The sequence below is a fragment of the Hemicordylus capensis genome, chromosome 1 (genome assembly GCF_027244095.1).
Source record: "Hemicordylus capensis ecotype Gifberg chromosome 1, rHemCap1.1.pri, whole genome shotgun sequence".
NCBI lineage: Eukaryota > Metazoa > Chordata > Lepidosauria > Squamata > Cordylidae > Hemicordylus > Hemicordylus capensis.
The window spans coordinates 413,011,710-413,031,005 of NC_069657.1; the positions used below are offsets into that span (position 1 = coordinate 413,011,710).

Below are 19,296 nucleotides of genomic sequence, written 5' to 3' on the forward strand. Positions count from 1 at the left end.
GGGTTGCTCCTCCAGCCCTAATCAACTGTGAAACCACAAAGTGGATGAGTTCAAAGAACCTGGGCCCCCAGCTCCACCCCTCCCTATTTTCTTCATTATTATTTCCCTCTCTCCAAGGGTGCGCTGGGGAGAGGAGCGAACACAGGCCCCCTCTCCCCTAGCTATGCCCCTGTGTGGAACATGTTGGAGCAGAGCTAAGGGCCAGGTCGGTGGGTGGGCCATTACATTACCCTATCCCACAGCTAATTTGGTTTATGTAAATAAATTGCCAAATATGACTTTAGCTGGCTGGAACTCTAAGTACACTTGTAATTGTAAAATGGCCCTACCGAGGCCAATGGAACCAATTTCTTGAGTCAAGCATATTTGAATATTGTTGAAGGACAACCTCTTATTCCCAAGGGTGTCTGCAGAAATAAGTGGGGTGGAGGGAGGTGGAGGGGGGTGGTTTGTGGGTTACAGCCTATTTTTCCTAACTACAGGTCACTGGCCTTTTTGCCATTGACAGCTCCTGCACCATTACAGGGACTTAAAGAGAAACGAGAGCCACAGAGACATGGGCTGTATGGGTAGTTTACTGAATTATAGAGTATACATTTTGGGACTAACCCTAACATTAAACAGCTTTAATGTGTTCTTTTAACAACCATACCGTAGAATTAGGTCCACAGATGTTGTTGGACTACAACTCCCACCATCCTTCTTAGCCACAACAGCCAAAGCGCCTGCATGTACATGTTTGGGGGTGAATGATAATTTAATTCATTTAAATTATACTCATTTTAATTCATTTAAAAAAGGTAAAGGTTAAGTGTGTCATCAAGTTGGTGCGAATCCCCGCTAGTACTATATCGGGCAGCAGCAATATAGGAAGATGCTGAAAGGAATCACTTCATACTGTGCAGGAGGAGGCAATGGTAAACCCCTCCTGTATTCTACCAAAGAAAACCACAGGGCTCTGTGGGCACCAGGAGTCAAAATCGACTTAATGGCACACTATACCTTTACCTTACCTCCTGCGTAGTATGATATTATGCCTTTCAACATCTTCCTATATCACTGCTGCCTCTTATAGTCCGGGAAACATAACAGCGGGGATTTGAACCAGCAACCTCTGTCTTGCTCCTTAAGTCATTTCTTGCTGCACTTCAAATGCAGGGTACTGATAGGAAGTACACTACTGTATGTGCATCAGTGGCAGCTCCAGAAGGGGGGTGCAGCTGGAGGCAGCTTTAAGAGTAAAGTAATTTGGGACTCACCTCCGCAGAGGCAGCACCTGAATGCTATTCAGAGCTTCAACGTGCCGCCCGCCCAGCAGCCCCTATAGCCGGGAAGCGCCTTCGCCACTCACCTGGCCGCTGGCAGAGGCTCGGCTCCGTGGAGGCCAGGTGAGTGGCGGAGGCGCTTCCCCACCATTGGGGCTCCTGGGCAGCACACTGCAGCTCCGAAAAGCGTTCAGGTGCCACCGCCTCGGCGGAGGTGAGTCGTACCGAATTGCTTTACTCTTAAAGCTGCCTCCGTCCAGCTGCCCTCCCAGAGGCGGGTTCACGGGCCGCCACTGATGTGCATTGAACATAGTGCGTCAATAACCCTAGAAATCAAATTAGATTGAACATTACTGCAGGTTGACTCCCCAAATCTGAGAGATTAAAATATACCTGCAAGCAAAGGAGACCAGCCAGTGTCCAGATTTTCAGCTTGTGGTGCGCATATGTACATTCAGTAACAAGGCAGGCAGGTGACATTTAGACAGCCAGAGGACAGAACCAGCCCTCCCAAGACATCCTGGTGATTCGTGTGGGCAGATCGTTTGCTAATCCCAAACCTAAGCAGAAGTGGGGAAACCCTAAAGAGCAACGGGGTGCGTCCGTCGTCGAGCCCACAAAAAGCAACAGGGCAGCCGAGGTCTCTTGGTCGCCGCAAAGCGAGACTGACTGAGGACAAGTTTACCGCGTATCAAAAGCAGAGATGTGCGTCGCTGCGAATTGCTCCTCCGGAAGCCTCCCGAGGCGGCCGCCCCTCGCCGCCTGCCGGGCCATTCCCTTAACACGCTTACCTGTCGCGGGTGTCTCCGCTCCGGAGACCCAGCTCAGTCACTTCGGCGCGGTTCACGGCCACTGCCCTGCAGGATTTGACCGGGTAGATGAAGAGACCCGACACCGTCCCCACCTGCAGCAGCCGACGGCGCGCACGACCCCGCTGCCACCGCCAGGCCGCCGCGGCGACCCCCAAGCCTAGAGAGGCGGCGGCGGCGGCGCAAAACCAAGCGAGTCGCGATGTGGTCAGTGGAGGCACCCAGAGCGGGGAAAGCCCGCCAGGCCCAGCCATGGTCGCGCCACACACTGCCAGGGGAGAGGACGAGGAACAGGCACCGCTGGAGGGTGCCCCTCGGAGACCTGGACTCGGAGGGAGCTCGGGGGCTCCTCCTCCCGCTGCCTTAGAGCAAGCGCAAGCGCCTCCCTCCCAGTCCTTCTTCCCCCCACGGACTTTCCCACCCTCTTTCCTTTCCGCCCTCAGGCTGCTGCAGCAAACTCTCTCTAGTCTCCTCAGGCTCTGCCAAAAAGGTTTTCTTCCCGTCTTTCGTCCCCAAACCGGTTTGCAACTTCTGAATGCCTGACATGACTTCAGGATGGTGCCACTTTTCCCCCCCAACGCCCCTCCCAACTCCCCGGGGCTGCGGACGTTTAAGCAAGTTTTACGGAGAGGGGGGCCACGCCACGCCAGTGCATCAAACGCCAGGCATCCCAGCCCGATGCTAGAAAAGACCAGCGCACATTCAAAGAATCTCATGGCACCTAACAGCTGACAGATGTATCAGGGGCCAGGCACCCACGAAGCTGGGGTGAAGACAAGTAGAGTGCACTGCAGCAGCAGTAGGCCACAAAAGCTCAGGCCACAATACAATCCTGTTAGTTTTTAAGATTTCCCCAAATTTTTGTGCCTCATAAGGAAATAGGAAACTGCCACAGTTTCTCAACCACCGGTCCCTGGACCGCTGCTGGTCCCCAAAGGGTTGAGTGCCGGTCCCTGACTGGGAGTCAAACCCCCCACAACTGCAATCAAGGCACTCACTTCCTCAATTTTGCACATGGCACGGAAGAGGAGGAGGAGTATCACAGCGCGGGGGCATCAAGAAAAAGGTATGGCATTGGGTGCCACTTGAAGGGCTGCTGGTTCTTGCATGCTCATTAATTGAAACCCAGCTGCCTGTTGCGGCCGAGGCGCCTTGAGAGGGAACGCTGTTTCCCTCTTGCTTTGGTGGGGTGTTGTGGTCTCTCAGTCCCCTGTAACCCCCTGGTCTGCACTGCTGGTGGAAGACCACAGTCCCCTTTGTGACCTCGCCAGGGGGTGGAACCTCTGGCCAGGATCATGCCGCAGTGAAAGGCTAAGTGGCGGAGGGAGGGAGGGAGGAGGGCCACCTTGGCTCGGGCTTTGCAGAAAGGGAGTGCAGGTGGACCTTCCTCAGGGGAGTGGGAGCAAGTAGGCTTACCAAGGAGGGCTAAGTGGAGGAGGGAGGCGGTGTGGTACGGGGAAGAGGCAAGATACCATTTTGTGCCAGGGGCGTAGCAAGGTTGGGATGGGCCCAGAGACAAGATTTTAAAATGGGCCCCCCCTCAAAGTCCAGGGCTTCCGCACACCCCAGGCCCCCAAGGATTTAAGTCTGATATTCCAAAATAAGTATGCTGCCTGGAAATACATTTCACTGAATACACACACGCACATGTCACAATATATAGTGATATACATTGAGTACTATACATTTGTTTTACTTTTAATGCCTAGAACACACTAGAAAGATGAATGATTAAAATGGCCCCCTCGGTGCAGATTAGCAAAGGAGACTTTCAGCCATGCAGGGTGAACCTGTGTTTGTTTTCTCAGAATTCTGAACAAATTCAGTCAAGTTCAATTCCAGGAGGTTTTTCACAGGAGGCTTTTAAAGCCCTTTAACACACATCTCCTCTGGAATGGAGGTGCTGCATTCACATGTTGGCCAGATTTACCCTGAAGTCCCTGCAAGTTATTGGGGAGCAGTTCACACACAAGAAAAATAAAATAAAATAAAAGCACAAGACATGCTTCACAGTTCTCACTCAGACCTTCTGGGTTGCAAAACAACTTGAACAGAAGTGCATTTATAAATGAATGAATGAATGAATGAATGAATAAAATAAATATAATACTGTTTCTTCCAGAAGTTTTTGTAATTTTCTGCCATGAAACAAGCCACTTATAGGACTTTTTAGATAGTTTTTTTTAAGCCAGCAAATTTTCAAAGCTGTTTAAAAATAAATATTCAGAGACTTCTCAGTCCCTCCCCCCCACATATCAAAGCCCTATGGCAAGCAGATCCCTATATATCGGGGGGGGGGGTGTGTGAAGGTAACCACAAAAAGGAGTTCACACTCTACCTGGCAAATGCTGGATTTGGCAGGGCAGCAGGGGGTCTTCTGCTGCGGAGAACAGTGGTGGCCACTCTGGCTGCCTCCTCCTTCCTGGCTGGCTTGGGCCCTACTGGAGTTCAGGCTTCACAGAGGCCTACAGGAGGCCTCCCTGGAAGCCCCGCCCACCCGCCGATCAGCTGAGAGGCGGGAGAAAAGGAGCTCTTTGCAGCTTGTCTGCTGCCTCGATTGCCGGCCAGGAGAACAAGCTGGAGAGACGGCGAACAGGGCAAGTGGCTGAAGGGCATTGGGGCTGGGCAGGGGGCAATGGGGAGTCATGTGAGGTGCCTCTGGAGGGCCCCCCCAGGCAGTGGGGCCCCCAGACAACTGTCTCCCCTTGCCCGATCGTTGTTACGTTGTTTTGTGCGTTCATGCAAAAAGGTCATTGGATGAATGGCACTGGAATGAAGTGATCCTGGGGATTTGATGCCCAGCACGGTTCAGGTCTGATCCAAACCGATTTAAAACCAGCTGCCTGTTGCGGCCAAGGCACCTTGAAAGGAAATGCAGTTTCCCTCTTGCATTGGTGGGGTGTTATGGTCCCTCAGCCCCCTATAACCCCCTGGTCTGGAAGACGGCGGTCCGCTTTATGACCTCGCCGGGTGTGGGGGACAACCTCTGGCCGGGATCATGCCACGGTGAGGGCTAAGCAGAGGAGGGAGGGAGGAGGGCTGCCTTGGCTCGCCTCGCAGGTATGCGTGGGCAGCATGTGGGACCACATGAGCTGCATGGCCCCTAAGGCAGGCTGGTGTGATTGGCGCATGCAGGGGAGTTGGGAGGGGGGCACAGAAGCGTGCGTTGTGAGAGAGGATGGGGGAACACCTGCTACACTCTGGTGCGCAAGCACAGTGGCGGCAGCTCTTGGACCCAGGCAACCTTCCGAGCGTGGTCCGGTGCACCATTGCTTCACCCACCCTGAACAGTGCCTTGTCTCCCCAGCGAGGAAGATGAGGCATCCACCACTACAATGCCCCACGTCCTCCACCATCTCAGAATCACCCCCTTCCCTTTAATGCCAGGTCCCCACCGCTCTCCTTCACATTTTCTTTCATCATTAAAAAAAACCCCATTCCCAGCACCTGCCATGTAACCATTTTGAAAGAGTTTTGGAGGAGCTGCGCGGGTTTCATTAGGTCCGCCTCACAAAGTGCACATCTAAGAGCAGGATCCAGATCAAGCCAGGTGATCATGACCAAGCAGCATTGACACAAATGAGAGATGACTAAATTAATTTCAGTGGGTGGTCCTGACTAACGTCGTCTGGATCCAGCCCTGCGACTACACAACTCGTGCTAAAACTCCACCTCAATCATGAGAGGGTTAAACTGTAGATTTCCGGCTCTACTGAACTTGCCCAGCTCTCCTCTCCTCAGCTCCTTTTTGCTTTGCTTGACATCCAGCCTGACGAAGCATTTTGGGGAATTCAAAAGCTTGCTTGTGTGTTGTTTTCATTGGCCCCATGTAGCTTTTGAATTTTTCTAATGGCCCAACATCCCCTCTCCATTGAATAATCACAAGCACCCCCACCCCACACATACTGAAGACATACTGGAGACAAATTTGTTCACCCAGGCTTTTAGATTCAGGGGTTCTCAACCTTGGGTACCCAGATGTGGGTGGACTTCAACTCCCATAACCCCAGCCATAATGGCCAAATGCCATTGTGGTTGGGGGTTATGGGAGTTTAACTGAGGGACCCAAGGTTGAGAACCCCTAATATTCCATGTTTGCAAAAGATTCCAAATTTAATGATTTTAATGCTTATATTATTTTAATTGTAAACTGCCCAGAGATGCAAGTTTTGGGCAGTATAGAAGTCTGTTAGATGGATAGATAGATAGATAGATAGATAGATAGATAGATAGATAGATAGATAGATAGATAGACTTGAAACCCCTTTACTAACTGCTGGTCCAGGAAACTGCGCATGAAGAATGTAGCGGTCCTTGAAACTCTGCATGAAGAATTTAGCGGTCCTTGACTCCAAAAAGGTTGAGAAACACTCTACACTGCCTGGCGGCAGCAGCACTCCAATGTTTCAAGCAGGAGTCTTTCCCAGCCCAAACGGGAGATGCCAAGGATTGAACCTGGAAACATCTGCATGCTAAGCAGATACTGATTGTATCAGAAGAACCCAGCAATCGCTCAGGAATTTAAGAACTTTCAAGATATTCTCACAGCAGTGCTTAATGCTGCACGGCGTGGAAGGAATATGTGTGTGTTGTCCCTTGCTCTGTGATGATGGTGTTCTGGCACATGTATTTGAATTAATATAGTAGTTCTTGGCAAAGAGGCAGCTTTTTATGTTGTTGTTTTTTACCTTGTGTATCTTCCCTGTTTCCCCCCATCTGCCCCAACCCATCCCCGACTTCTCCTCTAGCCAGCCTTTGTGCTGTGCTGGGGGAGGGAGGTGAGGAAAGAAAGGAGAGATGGGGGGAAAGAGAGAAGAAGAGGGGGATCAGGAGGGGAGGGAGAAGAGAAGGAGATACACACCGTTGAACCAAGAGATGTGGGTAAATCAGAAAAGGTGTTTTGGGTTGTTTTTTGTTTGTGTTTTTAAATTATTCTAAGAATAGTTTTATAAAGTTGTCCCAGATTTCTGATCATTCATGTAGTTTATTTACTTTTATGAGGGCCCATTTTTCATGTGCAGCTAATGCGAGCAAGTCATGCACCCATTCCTCACTCCTAGGAGGAGTGGGAGATTTCCATCATGGCAGTATTAATCTCTTGGCTACCAGTAAGCTTCTCCAGTACATAGCCATTGTTTAGGACCTGATTTTAGTCCCCACTCGGTTGGGATATACCTCAGTACTGCATAGCTTTTAAAGTGGTAGCTCACTAAACCGCTCTGCTCATTCTAAAGTAAAGTGTGCTATCCAGTGGGTTTCGACTCCACAGAGCCCTGTGGTTGTCTTTGGTAGAATACAGGAGGAGTTTACCACTCTACCACAGCATATTTTCCAGGGGATGCTGCTGGTGTCTCCCCTAACTTTCATCTTCAAGTATGAGCTCTTTTGGGACAGGGAACTATCTTCCTTTTGCTACTTGACTGGTTTGTGAACTTTTTATTGGAAAGTGGTGTATTCTGAATAACAGTGAATTAAATAAATATTGGGTTGTGATCACAGGGTTGCAGGTGGCACGTAATTTTCAAAACTGGCATCCCAGCATGCAAGTTTGCATGAAAGAGATCCCCTACCAGCACTGTGGTAGTTGTGTCAAAAAAGAAGCTCATAACAGGCATGGAAATCATCATGTTCACATGTTCGTAGGAGGAGGTCTTGTACTGAACGCAAGCTGTCAGATAAGGTTTTAGAGGGGGGATCCCTGATCAACTGGACACAAGTCTTAAAATGGTGACTGACTTTTTAAAAGTCAGTCAAGACACATTTGTTCACCCAGGCTTTTAATTTGATACTGTTTTAATTGTTTGATTTTTTAAATAGTTTTAATCTTTTAAATTGTTGTGACGTTTTAACCTTTTTATTTGTTGTTTTTATTGTTTTGTTGTAAACTGCCCAGTTGTATTCTCTGTATATTGTTTTGGGCAGTATACAAATATGTTAAGTAAATAAAATAAATAAAAAAGAACTTTTCACCCACATCTGACTCATAAGATTATCATGATGGTGTTGCATTGGTTGAGTTTCACAACCATGCTCATAGCTTTGCAACATCCCTTGTACACAAGTCAATTAGCTTTTTGCCTTGGGTCACAGATCAATCACAGGTAGCTGTTTGTTGCTATTGTTTTGCCAAAGTATTGCACTAGGTGTTTGATAACTTATTAAGCTTCACAGGACTACTGCAAGCATATATGGCTTTATGACAAAATGCATGATTGCTTTTTTACTGGTATAATTACATTGAAATCAGTCTATTTTCAAATGATTGCTTTGCGGGTGGTGGGGGATAGCAAATTGCACTTTAAAATGTAGTTTCAAGATCATCTAGTTTCCTTTCTCAATGACAATTTTCTGAGTTAAAGTATTTCACTGAAAATTTAGTATTAGCGTCTTTCATCACACAGGCTGCCCCCTAGGGCAACAAAAAGCTACTATGGTAAAGTTCAGAGGTAAACATTTACACAATATTGCTACAATCTGTTGAGTCCTTTCTGGTAAGTTACAGAGACAACAAATACAGTGTGTGTACTTTGAGCCCAATTACACCTCACACACAAACTTTTGATTCAGTTCTACATGACTACTAGTACAAAGTTTTGCAAGAATTTCTATTGCCATCAAAGCTTGCCTTTGTTTACCTGGTAAATTTCTTTTGTCAACAGCTGTAGAGCTGGCCATCCATATAATTCTTTCATGACAAAAATAGAAGCCCATGGTTATTTGTTCTGTAGATCTATCTATCTATCTGTCATGTTTTTATACCGCCTGATATGTACATCTCTAGATATAGAAACTTATGAGCGCCTGTATTTAAAACTAGCACCTGTATTTAAAACTAGCCCTTGTGCTTTTCTCACAGAATCGACCAATTTTTTCCCCATAATTAGTTAGGGTTTTTTTAAAAAATTGGATCAATTTTGTAAAAAGGCTACTGCAATATTTGAGTTTTCTTGTTTTTCAACAAGACATTCAAGAAGCTACCAATAGCTATTAAATCTGGTGGCTTCTATACCCAAGTGGAGAGAAAGCTGTCACATTAATATTGAAGACAGAGGACTGCATAGATTTCAGGTATGATGTTAACAGATTCTGTGCATGTCTGCTCATTTATGTCCTGTTGTGTTCAGCTGAATTGTGTTAAGTAAAGGGCATGGGACATTTCCCGAGTGTTCAGCAGAGCTTATATCCAAATAAGTGCACCAAAAGCTACAGCCTACTGTAAATCACTTCTCTCCTAGTCTAATTGTACAGAGCTGCTACTGGAAGAGTATTTTGCTAAACACTCCAAAACATAAGGAAAACCGAGGAGCACCACTGGCACAGCAAAACAAATACCATCTGCTTTTTCCAGAGTTCAGAAGCTATATAGATTGCACATATTAAGTCTGCCTCAAGACTCCATAATTTCATATATAAGTTTACTTCACAAGCAGTTGTAAAACAAGCAGTTGTAGAAAAATAGGATTGCATATTTCTGACACAGGATTTCTCAGTTGCTTCTGTCCAGTAAGAACATGCCAAAGGAACACTTGTATAAAAATACATACATATTATTTCCCTAAAATAGATCACTTACAATGTGACAATTTCACTTAACTAGGATCTTTGTTAAATCTCTTCTAGATGGATGGCAGAATTCAGGCCAGTTTCCCCCCCATGAAGATTCTAATTATGTCTTGAAGATTAGAAAGCTTTAACTATGCTTGTAAACTGATCATCACTGTGAATGAGCTGCAACACACATAATGTGGACGGATGCTGTAATGAAAGTACTGAAGATATTTCTCTGTTTTCTTACTTTTGCCATTCTAGTCTTGAAAGTATTATGTAAAACCAAAATCCCACTAAATATCAATGGGATTGACTGATTTCCAAGTAGTGTGTTTAGAACCAGAGTGCCAACAAATTGAAAAGTGAAAAAAATCAATCACTGATAGGACTACTTTCCCCAATGAGCTCTCATTAATCCACTTATAACAATAAAAAGCTGAATTCTGAAAGGGATCAGATCACATACATCTTACTAGCAAAAGGCATGCTTATTAATTATTGCTGTATCATCATCATCATCATCATCATCATCTCCAAACCTCAGGATCATAGCACTTCATAGTAAAATGCTGAATTCATGATTGCTGAATGCAAGATAGGAAGTATGTGTTATAATTATTTTAGGTACAGTGTTTGGGGAAAAGGCACTTATACAGAAGAACATTTGCTATTTGGGATGCATCTCCATCACTGAATAATCTTGTACACAAGATCTCCAACCTGAAGAATTCCTTTCTTGTCAATTCCAAAGTACCACCCAAAGCGAGGGCTTGATTTGTATATATGCTTTTCAGAAGGATCACAAGTGCGGTAACTGCAGGGAAAATGAAATCATGGTAAGTTATCTACAAAATAGTTAATGTGCTCCTTTTTGAATAAGTGGTTATAAAAGCATCTTTGTTTTAAGGCAACAAACATACAGGATTTCTATACATATATTAAGTCTCATATTGACACTAATTTGGCAGTCACAGAAACTACAACTCATCTTGGGGGTAGAGAAGACACCACAGAGACACAATGCATCTTCTTAGACTACCAAACGGAAGCACATTACTTGTAAACAGGTTGCATTCAAAAAAGAGATTTGCTCAGACCTGTGTTTCATATAGACATATGCACCTTGTTTGTGTGTCCAGGGCAGACAATCAATCAATTCTGGGAAAATTACTTTGAATCTAGGAGATTTGAATGCTAGGGAAACGATTCCCATCTGAAGCCAATTTTGACCAGCTGGGGAAGCAAACAGTTACCTGTCTGGTAGAGTGGGCCCAGATTAGCCAGCACAAAATTAACAAACTTGTAATTTCATTATAATATACCCTAAGAGGCAAAGTCTTGGCCAAGACTTTTCAAAAGAATCAAGCTTTATTAGACGAGAACACCACAGTAATCAGATATTGAATACTGGCTAGTAAAATGGATAGAACAGAATGGGCCTGAAAGCTGTTTCAGTTATGGCGGGGGAGAATAGGGGGATGACTGACATAAAGGAGCATGAGGAAAGAGGGAAAGAGAGAAAAAGAACCATTTATGACTCTTGTTCTGCTGAGCAGAAACAAAACCTCAAAAGGGAACGCTGGGCTGGCTTCCAAAATTACCGGGTTGCCACCTAATTCAAGGGGGCATTTGGAAACTTGGCAGGTACCCTCTTTCAAGATTCAAAGCAGACCTTGGGCACTGAAGGTGCCACAAACCAGGTTCAGGGATGCAGGGAAGGTGCAAGAAGAGGCACTCAGTTGGGGCTGGATGTGAGCAGAATGCCAGCAAACCTGCTTCTGAAAGTCAAGTTAGGGGGTTTAGTTTGATAAGGGTTGAAACAAAAGAAACAAAAAAGGCAGAGGGGGTTTCTGAGGTTTCCTGGGTGACAATAGGCAGGCTGCGGGAGCTGAATAGGAGAGACAGTACTATCTGGTAGGGGCATAAAGCAGAATGGGCACGGAGGGTGCCAATTCAGTCAGTAGCAAGGAGTTGCTTTAATTGCATTAAGGACCAGGTTGTTCTGTTTCCAAAATGGGGGCTGCTCTATTAAGAAGAGAGACAGCAATCTTAAACATACTTAGTAGTTCATGCACCTGCCGGTGGGGGGGGGGGCAGGGAGAGGATCTCTTAAAAAGCAGGTAAGGAGCTCCTTACCTGCTTTTTAAGGGAACTGCTCCCGCTCTGTTGAGCCAGTTTGAACCGATTCAGCACTTCTCAGGCAAAGCACCAAACCGGTTCGTGCACATTCCTAGTGTGCTGTTTGATAAGGACTATTGTGCAAATAATTAGGGGAAATGAAACAAATTATTTTAGGGACAGGCATTTCTTGATATTTCAGGTTTACCTTGTATTATGGGCTTGCCATATTAACAAAAAAAGATTGGAGTTCATCGAAGTCTTAGGACATTTGCAAGAATATTAATTCAAATCTTAGCTAAGAAAACCATTTTGGTCCTAAATATCTCATCACCATATCTACCTACAAATTATTGTTATCACAGCTTATGCTGACAGGCAGACAGTTGATATGCTCTGAGTACTAATTTATTGGCTCAGGCATAAGCATTAGATCATTGGAGTTTTTAATAAGGAAAAAAAGTATGTCAACAAGCTCACAGGACATAAATTACTGCAAGTCATTGGGGGATCAAGCAGGGGTGCATTCTGGCCCCTTCAATATCTATGTTAACTCTTTAATCAAGTGCCTTCAAGGCTTAAATATATATGCCTCAAAGTTGGCAGACAGACAGCTTCCTGTTCTTTTATAGGCAGATGACACAGTCATTTTGTCCTGGGGATGAGAAGAGCTCTTAAGGGCTTAGCCCTCTATTGCAAGGAAGAGCAATTGGACATTAATGATCAGAAAACTAAAATCTTGGTCTTCTCCAATAGGAGAAATATATATATATAAATGGAGGGTTGGCAATCCTGATATAGAGCAAGTTAAATGTTTTAAGTATTGGGGGGTCATATTTCAGGATTCTGGGATGAAGACCACCCAAATTAGATACGCTGCTGCTCAGGCACAGAGAAGTGCGTCAGCAGCTCTCAACTTCCACAGGCGGCAAGGAGGGATGTTCATTCCAGCTGTCATCAACTTATTCAAGGTGAAGTCGATGGCTCAAACGTTATATGGGGCACAGCTGGGACCCTATGCCAACTATTCCCTCCTGGAGCGGGTCCAAGCCAGGTTCTTAAGAACATTATTTTTTTGCCCCCAGATGTTTTTCTAATGCCACTCTGAGACTGGAAGTGGGTGTTTATCTCGATAGAGGCCAGAGCTTGGTATCTAATATTAATAAACTGGGCAAGAATCAGCTTAATGTCCTCTAGTCTCCTTCCCTTGTTATTACTGGATAGGCACTGCTCGAGCTAGTGGGAGAATTGTGTTAGGAAACTCCGTACCTACGGTCTTTCACCTAAGGCAATCCTCTCTGTGGATTGGTCAGGGCCAAAGAACTTATTAAACAAAGGATCTGGGATACTGAGTTTCAGAATGACCTGTTGAGGACATCTAGGTCATTCGAACTGCTCAGTGGTGGGATGAGAACTCGCCCAGCAGATTATCTATTTCTCCTCACCTTCCCTAAACATAGATGGGCCTTCTCAAGGGCCCGTATGAATGCCCTCCCTTTGGAACTACTGGCTGGGAGATATAGCAGAATTCCAATTGAGCAGAGATATTGCCCCCATAACTCTGAGAAGATTGTGTCAGTTGAACATGTGCTCCTGTGGTATGTCTTTTACATAGGCCTTAGGTGAAGGTTAATTGACCCTGTTTTACATAACCTGCCAGGACAATTGGACGGATTCTATGTCAAATATTTGTTAACAGATGTGAATCCGTCTATCACATACAGTGTTGCAAAATTCTGTTGTTCTGCAGTACAAGTTCGACACACTCTGCTCGCTGACAGTTAGATCCAGTGTACAGATATGTTATTAATATGGCTATGTTTAAATTTTTTAATGTTCTGATATTGGTCAAAGACTGTAATAAAGACTGACTGACTGCAAATATAAAATCTGTTAATCAAATGACTTGTGAACACAGAGAATGGACAATTCAGGAAGTGAAACTAAGTCCAGTATCAAGAGAATGGTTTTCCATTTTCTTCTTTGAATCACTTCATTTCATAAAGTAAAATGCTTCCCTTTATGGATAAAGGTCTGGTCGTACTACAGATTTGCACAGATTATTCCCACAGTTCAAATGGGGGCAGGGCGGGGGACCAGGATTCCTCATCATAGTCACATGGAACATAATTCTTATATAACATCTCTTATTTTTTAAAAAAAGAATTGCATATGATAAGCCCTGGCCTATCTCCAAAGAAATGAAAAAATGAACACCAATATTTAGTTACCCTTTCAAGGTTTCAAGAGGCTCTTTTCTGTCCATAATCCCAGTGTCTGGATCAACAGTTGTTAAAATACATCTACAACAATAAAAAGACAGTGAGATAAACCGTGACTTTACTTTTGCACTCAAATGCAGTTTTAAAAAATGCTTACCTTGGGCAGGCCATTGCCCCTTTCATTTCTGCACTTCCAATTACAATCTCATCCCATGCATCCTAAGAAAATATAACAGCGTCACGTTTGCATTTCCGTTATTTTATTTCATTTGCCACCAATAAGTTCTGAAACATATAAAATAACGATACTTCCTATTTGGTACTAATTTGTAATATTTTAGTTTATCCTGAGGTCTTTCACATGACCTCGCTGGGGAGGGACTGAGAGGGCAGGCTGCGGGGTTAGGGTCTTCCTGGCAGATTAGCCGGAAGGGTCTTCCTGGCAGACAAGCAGCCACCATCTGCCCCTCCATGCTCCCACATGAGAAGTGGTGCGGCGGAGGGAGACCTTGGGAGCGGGAGGACTTCTCCCCTCCTGCATCCGTTAGAGCAGCCGCCACATTTGGCATGGCCACTCCTTCCCCCTGGCTCAGTGAGGGAAATGGCGGCAGGCCAAGGGGAAGCTGTTTAACCTAGCAGCAACCGCCCAAACAACTATTGGCCGAGGTTACGCAAACCACAGGCTTGCTTATCCTCAGCTAAATGCCAGGTTTAGAAGTGGGGCTTGGTACACAGGGGCAGCACCAGGATCAACCTCGTTCCCTGGGAATGAGGTTGATCCTGGTGCTGCCCTTGTGCACCAAGCCCCACTGCCCTAGCCTGGGTTAGGCTGCGTGTGTGAATATCCTTAAGATGATGGGAAAAAAGTGTTCTCCAGCACACACATACACCCCTTTGTACATACAGGAACAGGAAAGGCTTCAGACACAGGAAAACCAGCTGCAAACACAAAGAATATTAGAGTTTGAGAGATTATGGTGTTGTTGAAGACATTACTGATTTAAAGGTTTTTGTCCTCTCCAGATATTTGGAGATACACACAGAATTAGTTACCTTTCAGAGATATTACTTTTATATTTATAACTAATGTAGATAAAATAAGCACGGGTAAGTGCAACCTGGCTGATAACTGAATCCTGCTCTTACTGTGGCAAGAAATTCAAAATATTCCATATTGTGCTTGCTAGAACTGGTACTTTACTATTACAACACACACTAAATATGGAAATTAACTTTATTTCATAAAGTACAGCTTCAAAAGACCATACTGTAACTCATATTTGGCAACTCCTTGACCTCCCTGAGAGACACCACTTCTTCATACATACTTACAAGTCTCATTATTCAATGTGAGAACATAAAAAAAACAAAAGCCAAATAACTGTTTACTTAACCTGCTTGAGACTTTTTTGTGTGTGGCCTTTGGCTAAACCACAACATTTTGATTAAGTGGAAGATATAAGCAATATTCAATCTTCAGAACAGTAAAAATGAATTTGAATGAGACATTTACATTGAATGATGGCATTCAAGTAAATTCTGTTAAATATCTGATAGCCCAGATTGATAAATGTGCCTACACTAAATAACTTCTGTTTTACAGACATGGTAGTTCAAGCAGAAAGAAGTTATCAGGAAAATAGCTCAATAATGGTTTGGTTTCATGCCATTCCAGAGGTAATTGCTTCAGCAGCACCACACTATGTACCCAACTTCTACTCAGTTTTAACTGAAAGTAGGCTACTAACTTCATAGTTTATTTGAAAATCCTAGCTTTCTCCTGACTAGATTACATAAACAACGAATTAGTATTTATCTATGACTCAGTCACTTCCATTAAATATTCACATGCATACACAAGTGCAATGGTATTCATTACCTCCTCATGAGGACCACAGCCAGTGACCAAAATATTTGGCCTAAAGTTATGCATTTTAACTTTCTTCTTCAGTCAGGAATTTAGCTCTTCCACAGAAGCTTCAGAGAGGAGCATAACTGGACTACAGTCAGAATACATAATCTGGAGATACACATTCAAAAAGGACAAGCTGTAAGGCCAACCCCACCCCTCAAATGCATATAAACCAGGATGGCAAACTAATATACTATAAACTGAAGGCAGCCCTCAGACGGAGTACTTATTTCTGGCCTCTGGTAGCCCTTCCACATTTTAATCAAGGTTCCCTAAAATACTTGATCCCAAATCACTTAAAATTTTGTTTTGAAAATTATTTCAGACAGGAATGTGTCACACTTTAATGTAATGCCTTGTTCAATAGCTACTCTGAGAATACTAGAGAACCACCAACTCCCCTGTGAGGGTAATCGGATTATATGGCAGTAGTCCCTAGATGACTATCTAAAGAAAAAAACAGCTCCCTGAAAGTGGTCATATCTAATCTAAACAGGTAGTCTGATGGGTACTTCCATATCTATATATTAAATGAAGAGTTGTAATGGCAGCTGCAATCCTCAACACACTTAAAAAAGAAGAAGAAGAAGAACAGTCCTGCTGGATCAGCCTCAAGGCATCCTGTTTCCCACAGTCCAGCATCCTGTTTCCCACAGCAGCCCACCAGATGCCTCTGAGAAACCCACAGGCAAGAGCTAAGGGCACACCATCTCTCCTGCTGTTGCTCTCCTGCAACCGATATTCAAAGTAATCTTGCCTCTGACGCTGGAGGTGGCCTATAACCCCAAACTAGTAGATAAACCTGTGCTCCATGAATTTGTCAAAGCCCCCATAAAAACCATCCAAGCATCACCACATCCCGTGGCAAAGAATTCCATACATTATGCGCTGTGTGAAAAAGTACTTCCTGTTGTCAGACTTAAATTTCCTGGCCATCAGTTTCATCGATCCCTGGTTCTAGTGTTGTGAGAGAGGGAGAAAAAATTCCCTCTGTCCTCTCTCCCTACTCCGTGCATAATTTTATACACCTCTATCATGTCTCCCTGTAATTGCCTCTTTTCCAAACTAAAAAGCCCCAGATGCTGTAGCCATGCCTCATAAGGAAGATGCTCCACTTATCGAAGAACAGTGTTGGAGGAACACCTCTCACTTAAAACAGGACTAGCTGGTTTTTTTGGATAGCAGTTTATCATTAACAATGGGGTCTTATGATAATTGGCCAATGTCTAGAACAATCCTCTGACAATGAATTTGGCACCAGGGTTTCCCATTTCATAAGGGAGGAGGAGTGATTTTCAGCAAACCCCCCCTTCCTTCTGCAGCTGCCTGTGTCTCCCAAAACTATCTCCCTGAAGGTCCCCCAACCATCAGGGACATCACTTCAGGAGGCACAGGCATAGTTCTGCACAGGCAGTTGCAGAAGAAAGGAGGGGAAGTAGCTGGAAATTGCTCACCCACCTCACATGATGGAAACCCAGCACATAGTTGGAGGGTTAGTTTGAATGTTTGTTTATTTATCATGTTTATACTGCCTGATATTTTTATATCTAGGTAGTGTACATAATCCAAATACAACAAATATAAAACAGAGCAGACACAAAACAATTCAAGCAATTTCATTGAATAAAAAAAGTTTACAATTAATTTTAATTAAAAGACTGAAAAAACAGGTGTGTCTTGAGGGTCTTTTAAAAAGCAATCAGAGATGGAGAAGCACTTATTTTGCATTCTAAAGTCCTGGGGTAGCCACAGAGAAGGCCTGGTCCTGAGTCACCAACAAACAAATCAATGGCAATTGTAATCAGATCTCCCCAGATTATATTAATAAGAGGGCAGGGTTCATGATAGAGGAGGCACTCTCTTAAGTACCCTGGTGTTGGTGTTGTGATAATTGATAGCAACTGTTAGATGTCCTACAAGGTTGGGTTTCCCATATGAACAGGCAGAATTTTGAAAACAGAGATGAAAGATGGAAAGCTAAAACTGTGGGAAAGGATAATCAAGTGAAGAACTTTACAATGAGGGACCCTTGCCATATCTAATAGAAACAGATTCTTCCAGTGGCACAGTCTACTATATATAATGAAAACCCTTTGCTCCAACCTTCAGAAAGATCTGAAAGGAAATATCAGTTATTTCAAGTTTGTAACAGAGGGTTTTTTTTTGGCATCAAACTGCCTGTACAACTTATTTTCCTAAACCCTTTTCTTTTTCATACCACATGACCAATACCTTTAAACAGAGAGGAAGAGAATTCTAAATTCATTGAGAGCTAGGAGAGAATATACAGGGAAAAACCTACAGCTTCTCAATACTATTATTTTATTTCCTTTCCATGTCTCTCTAGAAAACTAAATGTGACACGGTCCGAGAGCAATTACAAAGCTGATATCTGACCTTATCACTGGTTCGAAAAGGTTCCAGCAAATCTTTTGAATTCCTTGGAAACATGTTTGATTCAAAGTGAACAAGACGGTATGGCTGAGTGTCCAGGAAGGCTGTAATCCATTGAGCTGCCTCTTCTCCACAGTCTCTGCCTTGGACATCAAAGCCAAACAACCTAAAAGATTATGTAAGAGGTATCAGCATACTCTCTGCTAACCACTAAAATTATTCTCATCTCGTAACAGGGCAGTATTGTAAACAGCAACATGTGATTAAAAAACCCCTCATTTCTTATCTATACTATAAACTCATTAATGTAGTAAACATCACTATATATTGTGAGCTACATCAGAATAAACCACAAGTTTCAAATGAATATAATTAAAAACTCCTAAAACCCTCTTATGCTAGATAGCATTCAATTAAAGGCCAAAATAGTGGTGATGGCATTTTAATTTTCTTATGTAGAAAGGGGAATCATTCAGTAGTTGCACTAACAACAGAAATGGGAAGGAACGGGTTAGCAACTGCAGTGGGAGTGGTTTAGTGTCAAACAGAGGGAAAGAAAAAATAAAGTAGCTTTTGGGGCCTCCACTCTGAGCTCAGCCATAGCCGTAAAGATGCATGTGGTATTTAGCTGTGTGTGTCAAAGCAGTTTACTCAAGAAAAGAATCACCAGAGTAAGTTCATGGAAGCCATGTTTCTGGGACAGCAATCTGCCTCAACAAGAGACTTCAGATACCTATAAACTGATCTCCTGTCTCTTTAAATATCTTTTAAAAGCAGCTATGGGGGATTCCTATGTGGATCAGAAACACAGTGCTGTGGTAATAGGGGGAGGGGTGATTAATTCTTTTCAACATTCTATGTTCCTAATGAAAATCGACCTTGCCAAATTACTATTTGCCCCATTAGGGGAAATATTTATTTATTTATTTATTTATTTATTTAACATATTTTTATACTGCCCAAAACTTACATCTCTGGGCGGTTTACAACAAAATAAAAACAGAAAAAGTATAACATTAGTTAAAACA

At 43.9% G+C, this 19,296-nt stretch overlaps 1 protein-coding gene across 2 annotated transcripts in view; it reads right to left on the reverse strand.

Annotated features, from left to right (window-relative positions):
* LOC128350386 (mitochondrial amidoxime reducing component 2-like) overlaps positions 1-19,296 on the reverse strand; it is a 41,041-nt gene that overhangs the window by 13,922 nt on the left and 7,823 nt on the right. Inside the window, exons 3-6 of one of the 2 annotated variants that reach the window (XM_053308638.1) lie at positions 18,272-18,434; positions 14,120-14,181; positions 13,972-14,043; positions 10,343-10,436 (exon numbers count right to left, since the gene is read on the reverse strand). In XM_053308638.1, the coding sequence (XP_053164613.1) occupies positions 10,343-10,436; positions 13,972-14,043; positions 14,120-14,181; positions 18,272-18,434 (391 nt within the window). Of the gene's footprint in view, positions 1-2,056; positions 2,479-10,342; positions 10,437-13,971; positions 14,044-14,119; positions 14,182-18,271; positions 18,435-19,296 lie in introns of those variants that run through there. The other variant, XM_053308646.1, reaches the window with a different exon arrangement.